The 12,998-nt window shown below is 37.8% G+C and overlaps 1 protein-coding gene across 1 annotated transcript in view; it reads left to right on the top strand.

Moving 5' to 3' along the window:
• Positions 1-12,998, top strand: part of dnc (phosphodiesterase dunce) — a 423,146-nt gene that overhangs the window by 26,806 nt on the left and 383,342 nt on the right. The window contains exon 3 of the mRNA XM_043424758.1: positions 2,949-3,066. Coding sequence (XP_043280693.1) covers positions 2,949-3,066 — 118 coding nt within the window. The remainder of the gene's footprint in view (positions 1-2,948; positions 3,067-12,998) is intronic.

The raw sequence follows: 12,998 nt of genomic DNA, 5'->3' as shown, positions 1-12,998 counted from the left end.
AGAACAATTTTTTATACACGAATTCACTCTCAGAATTGGTATTATAATGAACAATCACGTTTTTTTTCGGTATATCTTATAAACGAAGTTAAAGAATTCGAACATAAAATAAATCTAGTCCATGGAACTGTCCACGTTCAAAGGTGAAGGTGAGTATTACTCAAAAGTTTCAAGCCTAAACGCGATTAGGGTCAAGATGAAAGAAGTAAAATCTGTAGAGGGTATCTTGATCAGAACAGGGGCCGGAGGACGCGTGAAACGAGAGGAAAAACGTGGGCGGCGGATGAGCGGGGTCGGGGGCCAAGGTACGATTCTGTGAAAGGAAAATCCAAAGAGATTTTCTCTGAGCTGGGTCCCTTTTTTTTACTATCTTTTGTTTTTCCTTTTTTTTTTTTTCATTTATTTTAGCGAGCACTCTCATAAGTTGGCGAGCAGCAGGATCTGTGCTCGCTATCGTGAACTGTCTTGCCTCGTAATCGAATAGTCGAGCCGTTGAGAAAGGAATAAAAACGTTTGCAGTGGAGAAAAATAAAGAAACGTGAGAAAATTCGTTGCAAAGCTTTTTAATACTACTCGCAATTATCTTGATGTTTTCTCGAACGTCTGACAATGGAGCAACTGGATGAGAGACAAAGCTTTCCTATAATCCTCGAGCTTACACCTCACAAACTTCAATCCCACTGTCTGCCCTTTTGTCAACACAAACATACGCACACGTCTGCGGATGTGATACGCTTCGCTGGGAGTGGTAGAAAAAATGTCTCGTTTATCATTTCGAAAGAGCGCATCAATTCGATTGAAATAAACTTATTTTTCCTTACGATCATTTCTTCGTATTTCCTATTGACACCGCTTGAAAAATTGAATTGCTCGACGCTTCAATTTACTAAGTAATTTTTCTCCACAAATGCTCGCCCTTTAAGGCATTCGCTCCGGGGAAATTTATTGACGTGATACGAAATTGCGAAGTAATAATCGAGGTGACTTCATAGGCGGACGAGGGAATCAGTTTTTTTCAAGGTTTCACCTTAAAATTCGATGAAATTCCTTTTCCCGTTGGTCGATTCAGAACTGTGGTGATGCCATGCTCCTGCGTAATCAACTGATGCTGTTCTCTCACGGTTTGTAATTATTGCATAGAAGCAGGGAATGTCTTTCGTGGAAATCACACAGATGAACCAGCACCGCGGAATACCCAGCCAAATTTACTCGACGGGAAGTGAACCAATTGATTTCTGTACACATTACCGATTCCATATGCATTAACTGCAGCTCATTTAATCCATGGAAAAGCCGAGCTATTCATCTGATACGAATGCAAGTAAATCGAATGATCCAACGGTTCTACTATAAACAATAGAAGTTTTGTAAATTAAAGTTAATCTCTCGCTCTGTCTATTGAAGTATTACAACCCCTTAGATTGTGCCCGGACAAATTAAGGGTGCGGAGTTGATTAAATCTCGAGGCGCGTATGCGTGACGCGGATCGATTTAATCGTCGGATGAATCTCGAAAAAGACGTTTTTGTCGATTTTCTCCATTGTTCGATCTTCGAAGGAAGTCCTCGACATCTTCATTTCAATGCAAATGAACGTCTTATAAACCTTTTCGTTAGCTATTGAAGCGTTAAACTTTCATTCCCTCATTGTTATTTATCTCGATTACACAATTTCAGGACAAAGAAATTCTCGGCTCGATATTGACCACGGTACATTTCTACTGAAAGCGAAATAAATGGGATGGGAGTTTCAGGGTTGAAGGATTTTTCGTGCGTGACGATTCACGTTTCCACAGCTGGTAGAATTTCAGTATTTCGAACGGTTATTTATTTTTGTCACAGCTAATTTATACGCTGACGAGAAATTTCGAGGAGATATTCCAAATTCCACCAAATAATTCTCATCGAAACGTGAAAATGGAAAATTCCCGGGATTATTGTGGGATTCGAATGAAATTGAGCTTGGAGTGTACCTGACGCCGCCGGTTAAACTCATGCGGCATTATTGCATCGAGAAAATGTTGTAGTATCTCAATTTACCGCGCGAGGTTTCTTGCGTCGCGTTTTTTCGTTCTTTCCCCCTCAACTGACAATGAGTAGATTATTTGATCAATGCGGTAAAGAAGATGCTCTTTTCGCTCACAGTGAGCAATATTCAGGGTGGCGACGCGGTAATTCTAGACGGTACGGTCTCCCGAGACCAGTCCCCTGTTCGAACTGCTTTTATATTTTATCGTGTTATCCACAGTCAGAAAAATATCTGTATAAATCGAACTTCAGAAAGAGAAGAAAAGACGCAAACTGAATCTTTGCTCCCGCCATTATTTTTTTTCTCGAGTTATCCACATGGCGAGGGAAACTTAGAGATCAAATTCCTTCGCAAATGCTGAAAGATGTCAGATTATTTTGTTCGCGTGCGGATGGAAATCGATTTTCTTCGGTTCTTGAATTATTTCATGAAAAAAATAGAGCGTCGCGGTTGTCAGAGAATACAACAAATAACAATAATCTTCGGGCTGAATGATCTCGTCGATGTTTTCGAAAAGTACTTGTCAATATAAAAGGAATGAATATAGCACCCTGGGCGAGAACTCGAGACGAAGATCTTTTACGTCATTCTCTACTGGAGTTACGAAAACGTGGCAGACACGCGGCTTTGCAAAGGTTTGGGTCTTGTTTCTTGGTCGACAGACTCTGTGGGTGAACAATAAAGGCGCACGTGACGCAGACGATCGTCATTTAAACGTGATCAGGCTTTTCGTACGGTTAAAAATAGGCAGGGAGGTTTAGGCAGAGAGCAGCGTACGTCCAATAAATTTCCTTTTTCTGTTCATATTTTCTATTCCACTTTCTCGTTTTTTCCTTTGCTGATCGAATAATAAAAGTAGAGTTTTCACTATATTGATTCGGAGCAGAATTAAATAAAACGTTTTTGTTTTTCGAATTCAAGACTACACGCTACGACGAAGACGTCCCATGACGCTGAGGATCGGCCCACGTTTGAGCCTACCGAATCGAAGCACGTCCGCACCAACAACCACCGTTGATGGAGAATGGCCAGCTCATAGGTAAGTTTTTCTTATTGACGTTTCATTCATCCTTGGACACGAATGTGGCATTCCGGAGAATTCATTTTTTACCGCCAGATCCTCGTGAGGACAAATCATTTTTTTGTCTTGGATCTCCATGTTTTTACGCCCTCATGACTGTCGAAATGTCTTGACGCGTGGGAGTTATATCACGTAATATTTGGCTATATTTTCTGTTTTTTTTCTATGACAACATACAATATTGCATACATTCCTGCGCCCACGACTTTGGGTGCTATCCTTAGGTAGCACGAGGAAGGAGAATACTCTGTCTGTTTATCGATTATAGGGCGTAATTTATATGGCTGACAGAATTAATAGCATTTCGTGCGCTAATTGGCATGCTTAATACGAAGAAAAGCGATTGAATTTACTCTTGGTGCACTAAGAGCGTTGCACGAGTTTTTTTTTCGTGTTTTGACAGGCATTTTGTAATGACGCTGAAGTTTCCAACGTTGGAGTCCAACGAAATGATCGAAAAAAACTCTCCAATAATTCCAGCAATTCTCCTATTTTGTTCCCTGCCAAATTTGCGATTCGTGAAATAAACAATTGGTGAATTAAAAACGTTTTTTTCGTTCATTTCGTTGGACTCCAACGTTGGAAACTTCAGCGTCGTATATTTTAATCGATTTTATGAACGAAATCGAAAACGATAGCCACGGAAGATGTAACAAGTATAATTTTCAAAATGCTCAAAAAAGCTTACAGTGGATCGATTTTTGATAAATTTTCATCCAAGAAATAAGACGTAGCTTTTATTCGCATTTTTTTTCTTTTAAATATACAAAAAAAATATAAAATTTTACAAATAAAATATGAAAAATTGAAATTGGTAATTAAAAAAAAAAAAAAAATTTCATACGAGTTAATGAGTTACTACAACTTTCGTTTATATTTTCCACGGTTCAAAACTCAGAACGCTAGGTGTATTTACTGCACTTATGTGGAGGTATAATCTCAAAGAAATTTTTATCCGCGGCTTTGTTTGAGCTCCCTGTATAGAATTTAAAGGATATAGAAGAAGGTTTCGATGCTGTGAGCGCTCCGCGGGCGAAGATTTGAATGTTCGCGAACGGAGAGACCAAACTCTCCGTGTTGCCAGATTGGGAGAATTTGGTAAATGTAGAGGAGAGGGAATCGCCCTCTCATCAAGCTGTAATCTCACGCTCTCGGTCTCTTTGCTCTGGGACGTCAACGAGGCCGGACACATTTCGGGAGTTGAACCAAATACATCGCATAATCGACTGGCCAGTCTTCTTTTCTCTTCAACTTCAACACCTGTACCCGAGCATCGAAGCCCACCTCGGTCCCAGGGCAAGAGCCACCGAGGGATACACGCAGTAGTGAGATAAGTCGACCTTTATTCTTTCCACCATGAATTATTGTTCCCCAGAAAACGATCAATTTTATAAAAAGTAAACAAAAAAAAACGAAATTAGAAACGACGTGGCTTGACGAGCGCCAGAGCTGGCGCGTGTGTGTACGTATGTGTGATTGTGTGAGTGCTGAGTGTACATAACGGACCCGAATTTTCATGTTACGATATTATTAATTAGACATTAAAATATAATATATGTGTCCAAGAGAAATAAAAAAGGATCCGAGTAAAGCCTTGCGATTTCGATTGTATTCTAACACTAATAAAACTTACAATTTGGCGCCCAACTGCGTGGCACGGCTTAATTAGGAAATATTATTGAAGTTATATATATATATACCTGATTGAGAACGTGAATCCATATACTAAAAAAAAAAAAAAAAAAAAAATATATATATATATTAATTTGAAAATTTAATAGAATATAAATAATATCAGTGAATGGAAAAAATCACTGATATATACATAACAAAATCTGGAAGACAGTCTAAAAGTGTTTTAAAAAATTATAGATCTGTATCTGTGAGTCCATCAAATTCGAAAGGCAAAAAAATGCCAGTCCTCCCGGACGACGCAGGAAAAAATGGTGAGAGAGTTCGCCGAGCGGAACTCGAAGCAGAACGAGCGGAGCTAGATCGACAACGGGTGGAACTCGAAAAGTTACGAAGCGAGTTGAATGCTCGAGAAGCAGCTCAACAACAAACAAGGCAAAGGCCAGTTGAAAGTGAGCAGATCGGAGCGATTGCCGGAGATTTATCAGCGATTATAAATAAGGTACAAAACGTAAATATTGACATCAAACTACCCAAGTTTAGTGATGATACGCAAAGAAATCCTATGGAATTCCTCGAAGAGATGGAACGGTTCCTTAAAATAAAACAAATAGCTAAAGATAGAGAAATGATCGTGATCGAACAAGCGTTGGAGGGCCGAGCAAGATTATGGTTCGAAACGCAAAATAATGATAAAAGTTATGCTAGCTTTAAAGAAACTTTTTTGGAAGAATTTTATTCTATACCAATTCGAGTCCGTTTCAAAAATACATGGAATGATCGTAGATATAATCCGTATCAAGAATCGCTCCAAAATTATTATTATCAACAAGTAAAACATGCCCGGTTTTTTAGGCCTCAAATGACAGAGTATGAGGTTAATTATAATATTATTCAACAGTGCCCGCTCTGGGTGAGAGAAAATCTAGTGGCTGTAAATTATAGCGATAATTCTCTGATCGGACAAACTCTCGCTAGCCTCGATCAAATTCAAAATGAGAAATTCAAAATGCGTGAAAGCAAACAGTCTCATAATAATCATCATAATAATAACAGACAAACAGCACAGGCCGTAAGAAACGTGAGAGTTGAAACTCCGGGTTACGTCTCAAGGCCGCATAATAATAGAAATAACTATCGCGATCAAAATAATCAATATTATCGGACTAAGAATAGAAATCGAGTACAAAGTTCAGGAAATACATTTACACTGCCCGACACGCGATATCCTCCTCCAGATACGATGAACCACCAAACACAAATCAATTCGAATTTAAACTAAGAGTCGACGCGTTGTATGAAGGTCCGTCAACGTGTCGAAATGACTTTGATTTTGTCGAGGAATTATCGAAAGAAATACAGGGAAATACGGACCCAGAAAAAGAGGTTAACAGAAGAGGTATGGGTAATTGTCCTCACATTAGAATTCAAATCGGAGATCGAACTGAGATTGTTTTATTAGATTCCGGAAGTCAGGTTACCGCCGTGTCAGAAGTTTTTTTTAATGAAATCGCACGTCACAAAAAATTGGAAGTTTTACCAGTAACAAATTTATTAGTAACCACGGCTATAGGAAAAAAAGCAACCTCGATAAAACGCCAAGTATATCTAAAGATCGAAATTGAAAATATTGTGTATCAATACCCTTGTTTAATCATCGCGGGGCTCACATCATCGGTTATTCTAGGAAGTGATTGGATGTCTCGGCACGAAGTAATTATTAGTTATAAAGAACATACAATTGAAATTGCGGGAAGAAGCCTTTCGGAGTCGACGGCGATATTCGATCGAGGTGCTTCTGAGACCCTGCTCTGCTCACAGAAGGGCAATGATATATATGTATATGTAGTTAATGCACATGAAATTATACCGCAATCGAAAAAAGAGGTAGCGGATGTAATAACAATCGACTCTGAAAATCTTGATGAGAATGAAAGTGCACAACATAACCAAAATGTGGGGGCAGTGGGATCTCAGAGTCAGCTTCGAACGGTCGCGTGCAAACTAATATCGTTGTCTGACGCCGAGAAGCAGTGTTTCGAAAAATTACTCCAAAAATATCAAGCTCTTTTTTCCGATAAACCGGGATGTATTATCGGATATGAACACCGGTTGAAACTGAAGTGTGCACATCCAAAAATAAAACATTCCTATCCGGTGCCTATTCAACTCCGGGAACCAACTAGAAAAGCGATTGAGAAAATGGTTGAGAATGGCGTAATCGAAAGAGCCGCGAGTGCGTATTGCAATCCGTTGCGGATTGTGAAGAAAGAAGATGGGTCGGTTAGAGTGTGTCTTGATGCGAGATTTTTAAATGAGGTAATAGAAGAAGATCATGAATCACCCCCGCTCATAAACGAGCTATTACAAAAATATAATGGTGTAAAATACTTTTCTAAACTTGATTTAACTCAAGGTTATTGGCAGGTGCCTTTAGAGAAAGAATCCCGGCAGTATACGGCCTTTCTTTTCGATTCTAAATTATATCAGTTTTGTAGGATTCCCTTCGGTCTTAAGACCGCGGGAAGCGGTTTTATACGTGCGTTAAGCATGGTGTTGAAAAACGATTTCGAAAGATATGTTTCCTGTTACATAGATGACATTTTAATAGGAACTAAGACCATTAATGAGCATTTCCGCGTATTGGAAGATATTTTTCACAGATTGAGTGAAAACAACTTCACGATTAAAATGTCTAAGTGTTTATTTTTGAAAGAACAGGTCCCCTTTTTAGGCTTTGTAATCTCTCATCAAGGTATCACTCCCGACGAAAAGAAGCTAGAAGCTATAATGAATTTTGAGCAACCCCGCAACACGAAGCAGTTGCAGCAATTCCTGGGAATCTGCAATTACTACCGACAGTTTAATGCGCGTTACAGTGTTTCGGTGGATAAACTCCGAAAATTATTGACGAAAGATGTAGCATGGGAATGGACGCCTGAGCATACCGTTGCATTTAATGAGATAAAAAAAAATTTTCGACAATTCGTTACTTTGAATCATGTCCTCCCGGACAAAGAATTTAGAGTGCAAACTGACGCAAGTAACCATGGAATCGCGGGTATTCTCTATCAAGTTGATGAAAAAGAAAATCACAATATTATCAGTATCGTCAGTAGATGTTTATCGCGGGCAGAAAGTAATTATAGTACCACTGAAAAAGAGCTTCTAGCGATTGTTTATGCTATAGATAAATTTCGAGTCTATCTTATCGGTATTCCTTTCATTGTGGTAACGGATCACCATTGTTTAACGTTTTTAAAATCCACCCAATTTCAAAATTCACGAAAAACTAGGTCATCCTGGTGTTTTTAAAACGCACCGTCATTTGAGAAAATTTTATTATTGGCGAGGAATGGCACGAGAAGTAAAATTATTGATAACTTCCTGTGATCTCTGTCAAAGAGTTAAATATTTGACCGTGTCTATGGAGGGAGAATATCAGTATGTGCCTTCTTCGGAGCCCAACGATTTGGTCACTGTGGATTTTTATGGCCCACTTCCCCGATCAAGAGGGGGGGCACAATATCTTTTCGTTTTTTTAGATGCGTTCTCGAAGTATGTAAATCTCTATCCTATGAAAAATGCCACCGTTCGGGGGGCTTTGAAGAAGGTTTTCGATAATTATATTCCGCAAATGGAAAAGCCAAATAAAATTTTGTCCGATCACGGGACGCAATTCACGTCTCACGCGTGGCGAGCAGCGTTAGAAAAAGCCAATATTCAAGTTCTCTTTAGCTCCATTAGGCATCCTCAATCAAATCCCACGGAGAGAGTCATGCGTGAACTTGGTCGATGTTTTCGAACTCTTTGTGCTGATAAACACACCAAATGGGTGCAATATGTTTCTCAAATTAAAGAAGTTCTTAACATGACCGTTCACCAAAGTACTGGTGTGTCTCCGTCCGAATTGCATTTTGGGATCCCAGTGAAAGAAAAGCTCCATCGATTTGTGAGGTTCCCCGAAGCTGATGTTCGATCGCGTGAGTACATGCTAACATTGGCTCGTGAAAATATGAAAAAGGCTTTTGACCGGAGAAAAAAGGGTCAAAAGATCGTGTCACGAATCAAGTTAGATGTTGGAGATTTGGTACTCCTACGGGTTCGTCATTTGTCAAATGCCTTGGATCGCGTGATACACAAATTTTTCCATCTTTTCGAGGGACCCTTCAAAATCGCCCGTCGAGTGGGTGAAAATGCGTTTATGCTTTGCGAAACAGAATCCCATAAAGAAATTGGTATATATAATCGCTGTAATCTTCGTAAATATATCTCCGATTAAAAAAAAAAAAAAAAAAAAAAAAAAAAAAAAATGATTGACTAGGACTTTTCTTGTCCGCCAAACGAAGGTTCTTCTCTTTGTCGACCTGACTCCGTTCACGTAAAACTTAAAATAAAATAAATGTAATCGTGATAATGTTGATAGTGCCTCGATGGTATGAAATAATGTACATGTATGGATGAATGTTGGTGTGTAAAATATGAGAGGAATTCATATGTAATGGAGAAAATCTGTGCGAAGAATGAAACTCCATAGTCGGCTATCTTAGAAACGAGTTATTTAATCCCCTCCGTTTTGTATTTTTCTTTTCGTTATCTATCTCAAATATTGTGAAGAAACTAAAAGAAAAGGGGGGCATTGTGAGCGCTCCGCGGGCGAAGATTTGAATGTTCGCGAACGGAGAGACCAAACTCTCCGTGTTGCCAGATTGGGAGAATTTGGTAAATGTAGAGGAGAGGGAATCGCCCTCTCATCAAGCTGTAATCTCACGCTCTCGGTCTCTTTGCTCTGGGACGTCAACGAGGCCGGACACATTTCGGGAGTTGAACCAAATACATCGCATAATCGACTGGCCAGTCTTCTTTTCTCTTCAACTTCAACACCTGTACCCGAGCATCGAAGCCCACCTCGGTCCCAGGGCAAGAGCCACCGAGGGATACACGCAGTAGTGAGATAAGTCGACCTTTATTCTTTCCACCATGAATTATTGTTCCCCAGAAAACGATCAATTTTATAAAAAGTAAACAAAAAAAAACGAAATTAGAAACGACGTGGCTTGACGAGCGCCAGAGCTGGCGCGTGTGTGTACGTATGTGTGATTGTGTGAGTGCTGAGTGTACATAACGGACCCGAATTTTCATGTTACGATATTATTAATTAGACATTAAAATATAATATATGTGTCCAAGAGAAATAAAAAAGGATCCGAGTAAAGCCTTGCGATTTCGATTGTATTCTAACACTAATAAAACTTACAATGCTTACTCAAAATTTCACAAGGGACAAATTCTGGTAAGAAGCGGCTTTCGTTGAGAATGCTCTACAGTTCACTGACGAGAAGCGGGAGTGGTTATATAGCTACGAAAAGGGAAAGATTGGAAGAGGCATGCAGTAGCAGAGGTACAGACTAGAAGATTTTGAAATGATAGTAGGATACAGGATCGATTGAAAAAAAAAACATAGTGTATCTCCTTCCGCTTGAACACACGTTCACCTTTGCCATCCTTCTCAGGTTGTTGTTTTTTTTTGTATCGGCAACTATAAATTGTTGAATTGATTATTTGCAGTTCTTATGCCGCAGTTGAGGTGTACAGATCTTTGGTTGTATCTTGAGAAAAAGATTTAAAAAAAAAAAAAAAAAAAAACATTTTGTTGCGATAACTATTGATATTTAGTTGATTTCTCAGAATATTTAATCAGCTGACTAAACTTTTGTACCTCCAAATATTCCGATTGTAATTATGACGCTGAAGTTTCCAACGTTGGAGTCCAACGAAATGATCGAATAAAACTCTCCAATAATTCCAGTAATTCTCCTATTTTGTTCCCTGTCAAATTTGCGATTCGTAGTTTTTCAAGCTGCACCAACGATTCGTGAAATAAACAATTGGTGAATTAAAAACGTTTTTTTCGTTCATTTCGTTGGAGTCCAACGTTGGAAACTTCAGCGTCGTAATTATTCGTGTTATTGAAACAACGAACAGGTTGTTTCTTACGAAAGCATAGTTTGTCATGTACACAGTGATTTTTCCTAGAAAGCAAAAGAACGTTTAGTCATTCGCATTCTCAGAGACAAACAGAATATTTTGTTATTGTACAATGCTATGTAAAAAACATATAAATCTTTTGTCTAAAGAAAAGAACGAAACTGTTAAAAAGGTCAGTACAGTTAGTAAACTGAGTTATTTTTCTTTGGTAATTATTCAGCAGAACAGAAAAATGAATTATAAACCGCATTTAGTTCAATAAAATATTTCATCGTGCAAACGAAATATATTTGTCGCGAGAACAACATCTTTCAATAATTTTGACTGTTTACTGAAAATGGAATTTTGTTAATCCAAAAAAATTCATTTGGTCAAGATTGCTATTAATAAATTAACCCAATCGTTTGTTAAATTTTCTCTATCGAATACCAATTCCTCGAATAATTAAAAATATCCAATGGCGAAATACAAATTATTCCGCAAATTTTATGGAAATACTATCAAATACTCCGTCGAGATTTGTACTCACCGTACAAGAAATTTCACTGTCGAGATTTGCAGCCACCTCTTGCATTTGCAAGGGCGAGATAGGAACTGACTTAAATTATACTTTTAATGTGCGATCTCACGAAACTCGACCCGGTCTCGTATTTTTATAAACGATTCGACACGACTCGTTTCATTGGGAGAGTGCGCAAGCCTTCTCAGGCTGCACGTTTCTATTTTGTTTCTCTTTTTTAATATCAACTAGCTCGCGCGCGTTACGCCCGCGTTCTAGTCGTTTTTTCTAGACGAATGTATCAAATGTTTGTGAAATTGTTCAAAAATAAAAATTTAACCGAACTTAAACCAGGTGATTTTGATAAGAATGTTCATGTAATTTCAATCAATTAACGCTGCTTTCTAATATATTTTTATTATCCTTTAATGAAGATTCTGACGAAGCAATTTAAATGAATTAAGTCATTGATTCCATCCAACTGCTTGTACATCAAATAAGCTCTGGATTGGAATGTAAGATTATGCTTGTACGGGGGAACCATTAGAAACAATTTTATAATGAATACATACCATGAAAATAAGAATTCATATGTGGTTGTTTTAATATTGGAAAACCATATTATTCCTTTTAGCTGTACTCTTCAGGCACTTTGAAAGATGAAAAATAATGTCGTTATGTTGGTTTTTCTTACGTGCCTGTTATTTCCGAATAAGCGTATGGAATTTTACAGGTTATTAAAGACCACACATTACAGAATCCAGTAAAAAATTGGGAACTGAGATTCTATGTTTGAATTAATTTTCCAAGCAATGTTAACCAATGTATTTATAAAATAACCCTTCTTATCTATATGTTTGTAAGTGTATATGAGAATCAAACGAAATTAATGTTTGAAAATCACTCTGACTTCAATTATAATGAACTGTCACTTGTGAAATTCAGCGTAGTATTGATATATTATTAAAATACATATTCTGTAGCCATCACCACATTATTGTCTGAAAAATGAATCCTATGCCGAAAAAATAATTTTAATAAGAACATTATTGACAAGTTTGGTTTTGAGATTACCTGAAAGCTTACATCTGAAATAACACTTTCACCGAGAATAAAACAAACGATTCCGTAATTGCCCTTTGACTACGGGGATTCTGTTCCATCAATTTCTTACACAATTCAATGTGATATCGGTTAGCCGAATTCGATTTCGCAAAATTCTTCTCTTCAAGTCATATTTGAAGTTAATGGAAATAAGCTCCTCACACTTTCAATTTTTTCCGAACTTGCATATTTGTTTCTAAGCTGGAATCGCGGTTAGGAAAGCTGTGGTTGGTTACATACATGGCACTTCCAAGCATTAAAATTATAATCCGACTAGAAATATTGTCAGTTAGCTTCTCATGACAGCATATCTGTCAGGTACACTGTGCCGTCATTAGTATAAGTGATCATCAAAAGTCAAATAACGACATATTATTACTGTATTAGAGACCGATCAGAATACCAATAAAATGACAGCAATAGAACTTGAAAAATTCGATATTGCCCTCATTGATTTTTTTTAGTTAGGAATAACGACTAAAATTTTTTTTTTATCTTTGAATTGAAATTGGATTGTATCCGTATACCTGCGATCATTTCAATAGCAAGTTGATTAACATTGAATTGGTAATTGACACACACACGAAACCTTTTTCAAGGTTGACTGAAAGCAGAGGATTTTCCTTTTGATTTTTCGTTGCATTTTCCTTAAATCATTTGACATAAG

The sequence above is a fragment of the Venturia canescens genome, chromosome 1, assembly GCF_019457755.1.
Source record: "Venturia canescens isolate UGA chromosome 1, ASM1945775v1, whole genome shotgun sequence".
NCBI lineage: Eukaryota > Metazoa > Arthropoda > Insecta > Hymenoptera > Ichneumonidae > Venturia > Venturia canescens.
The sequence above is the reverse complement of the archived record's forward strand: the minus strand, read 5'-3'. Positions and strand labels throughout refer to the sequence as shown.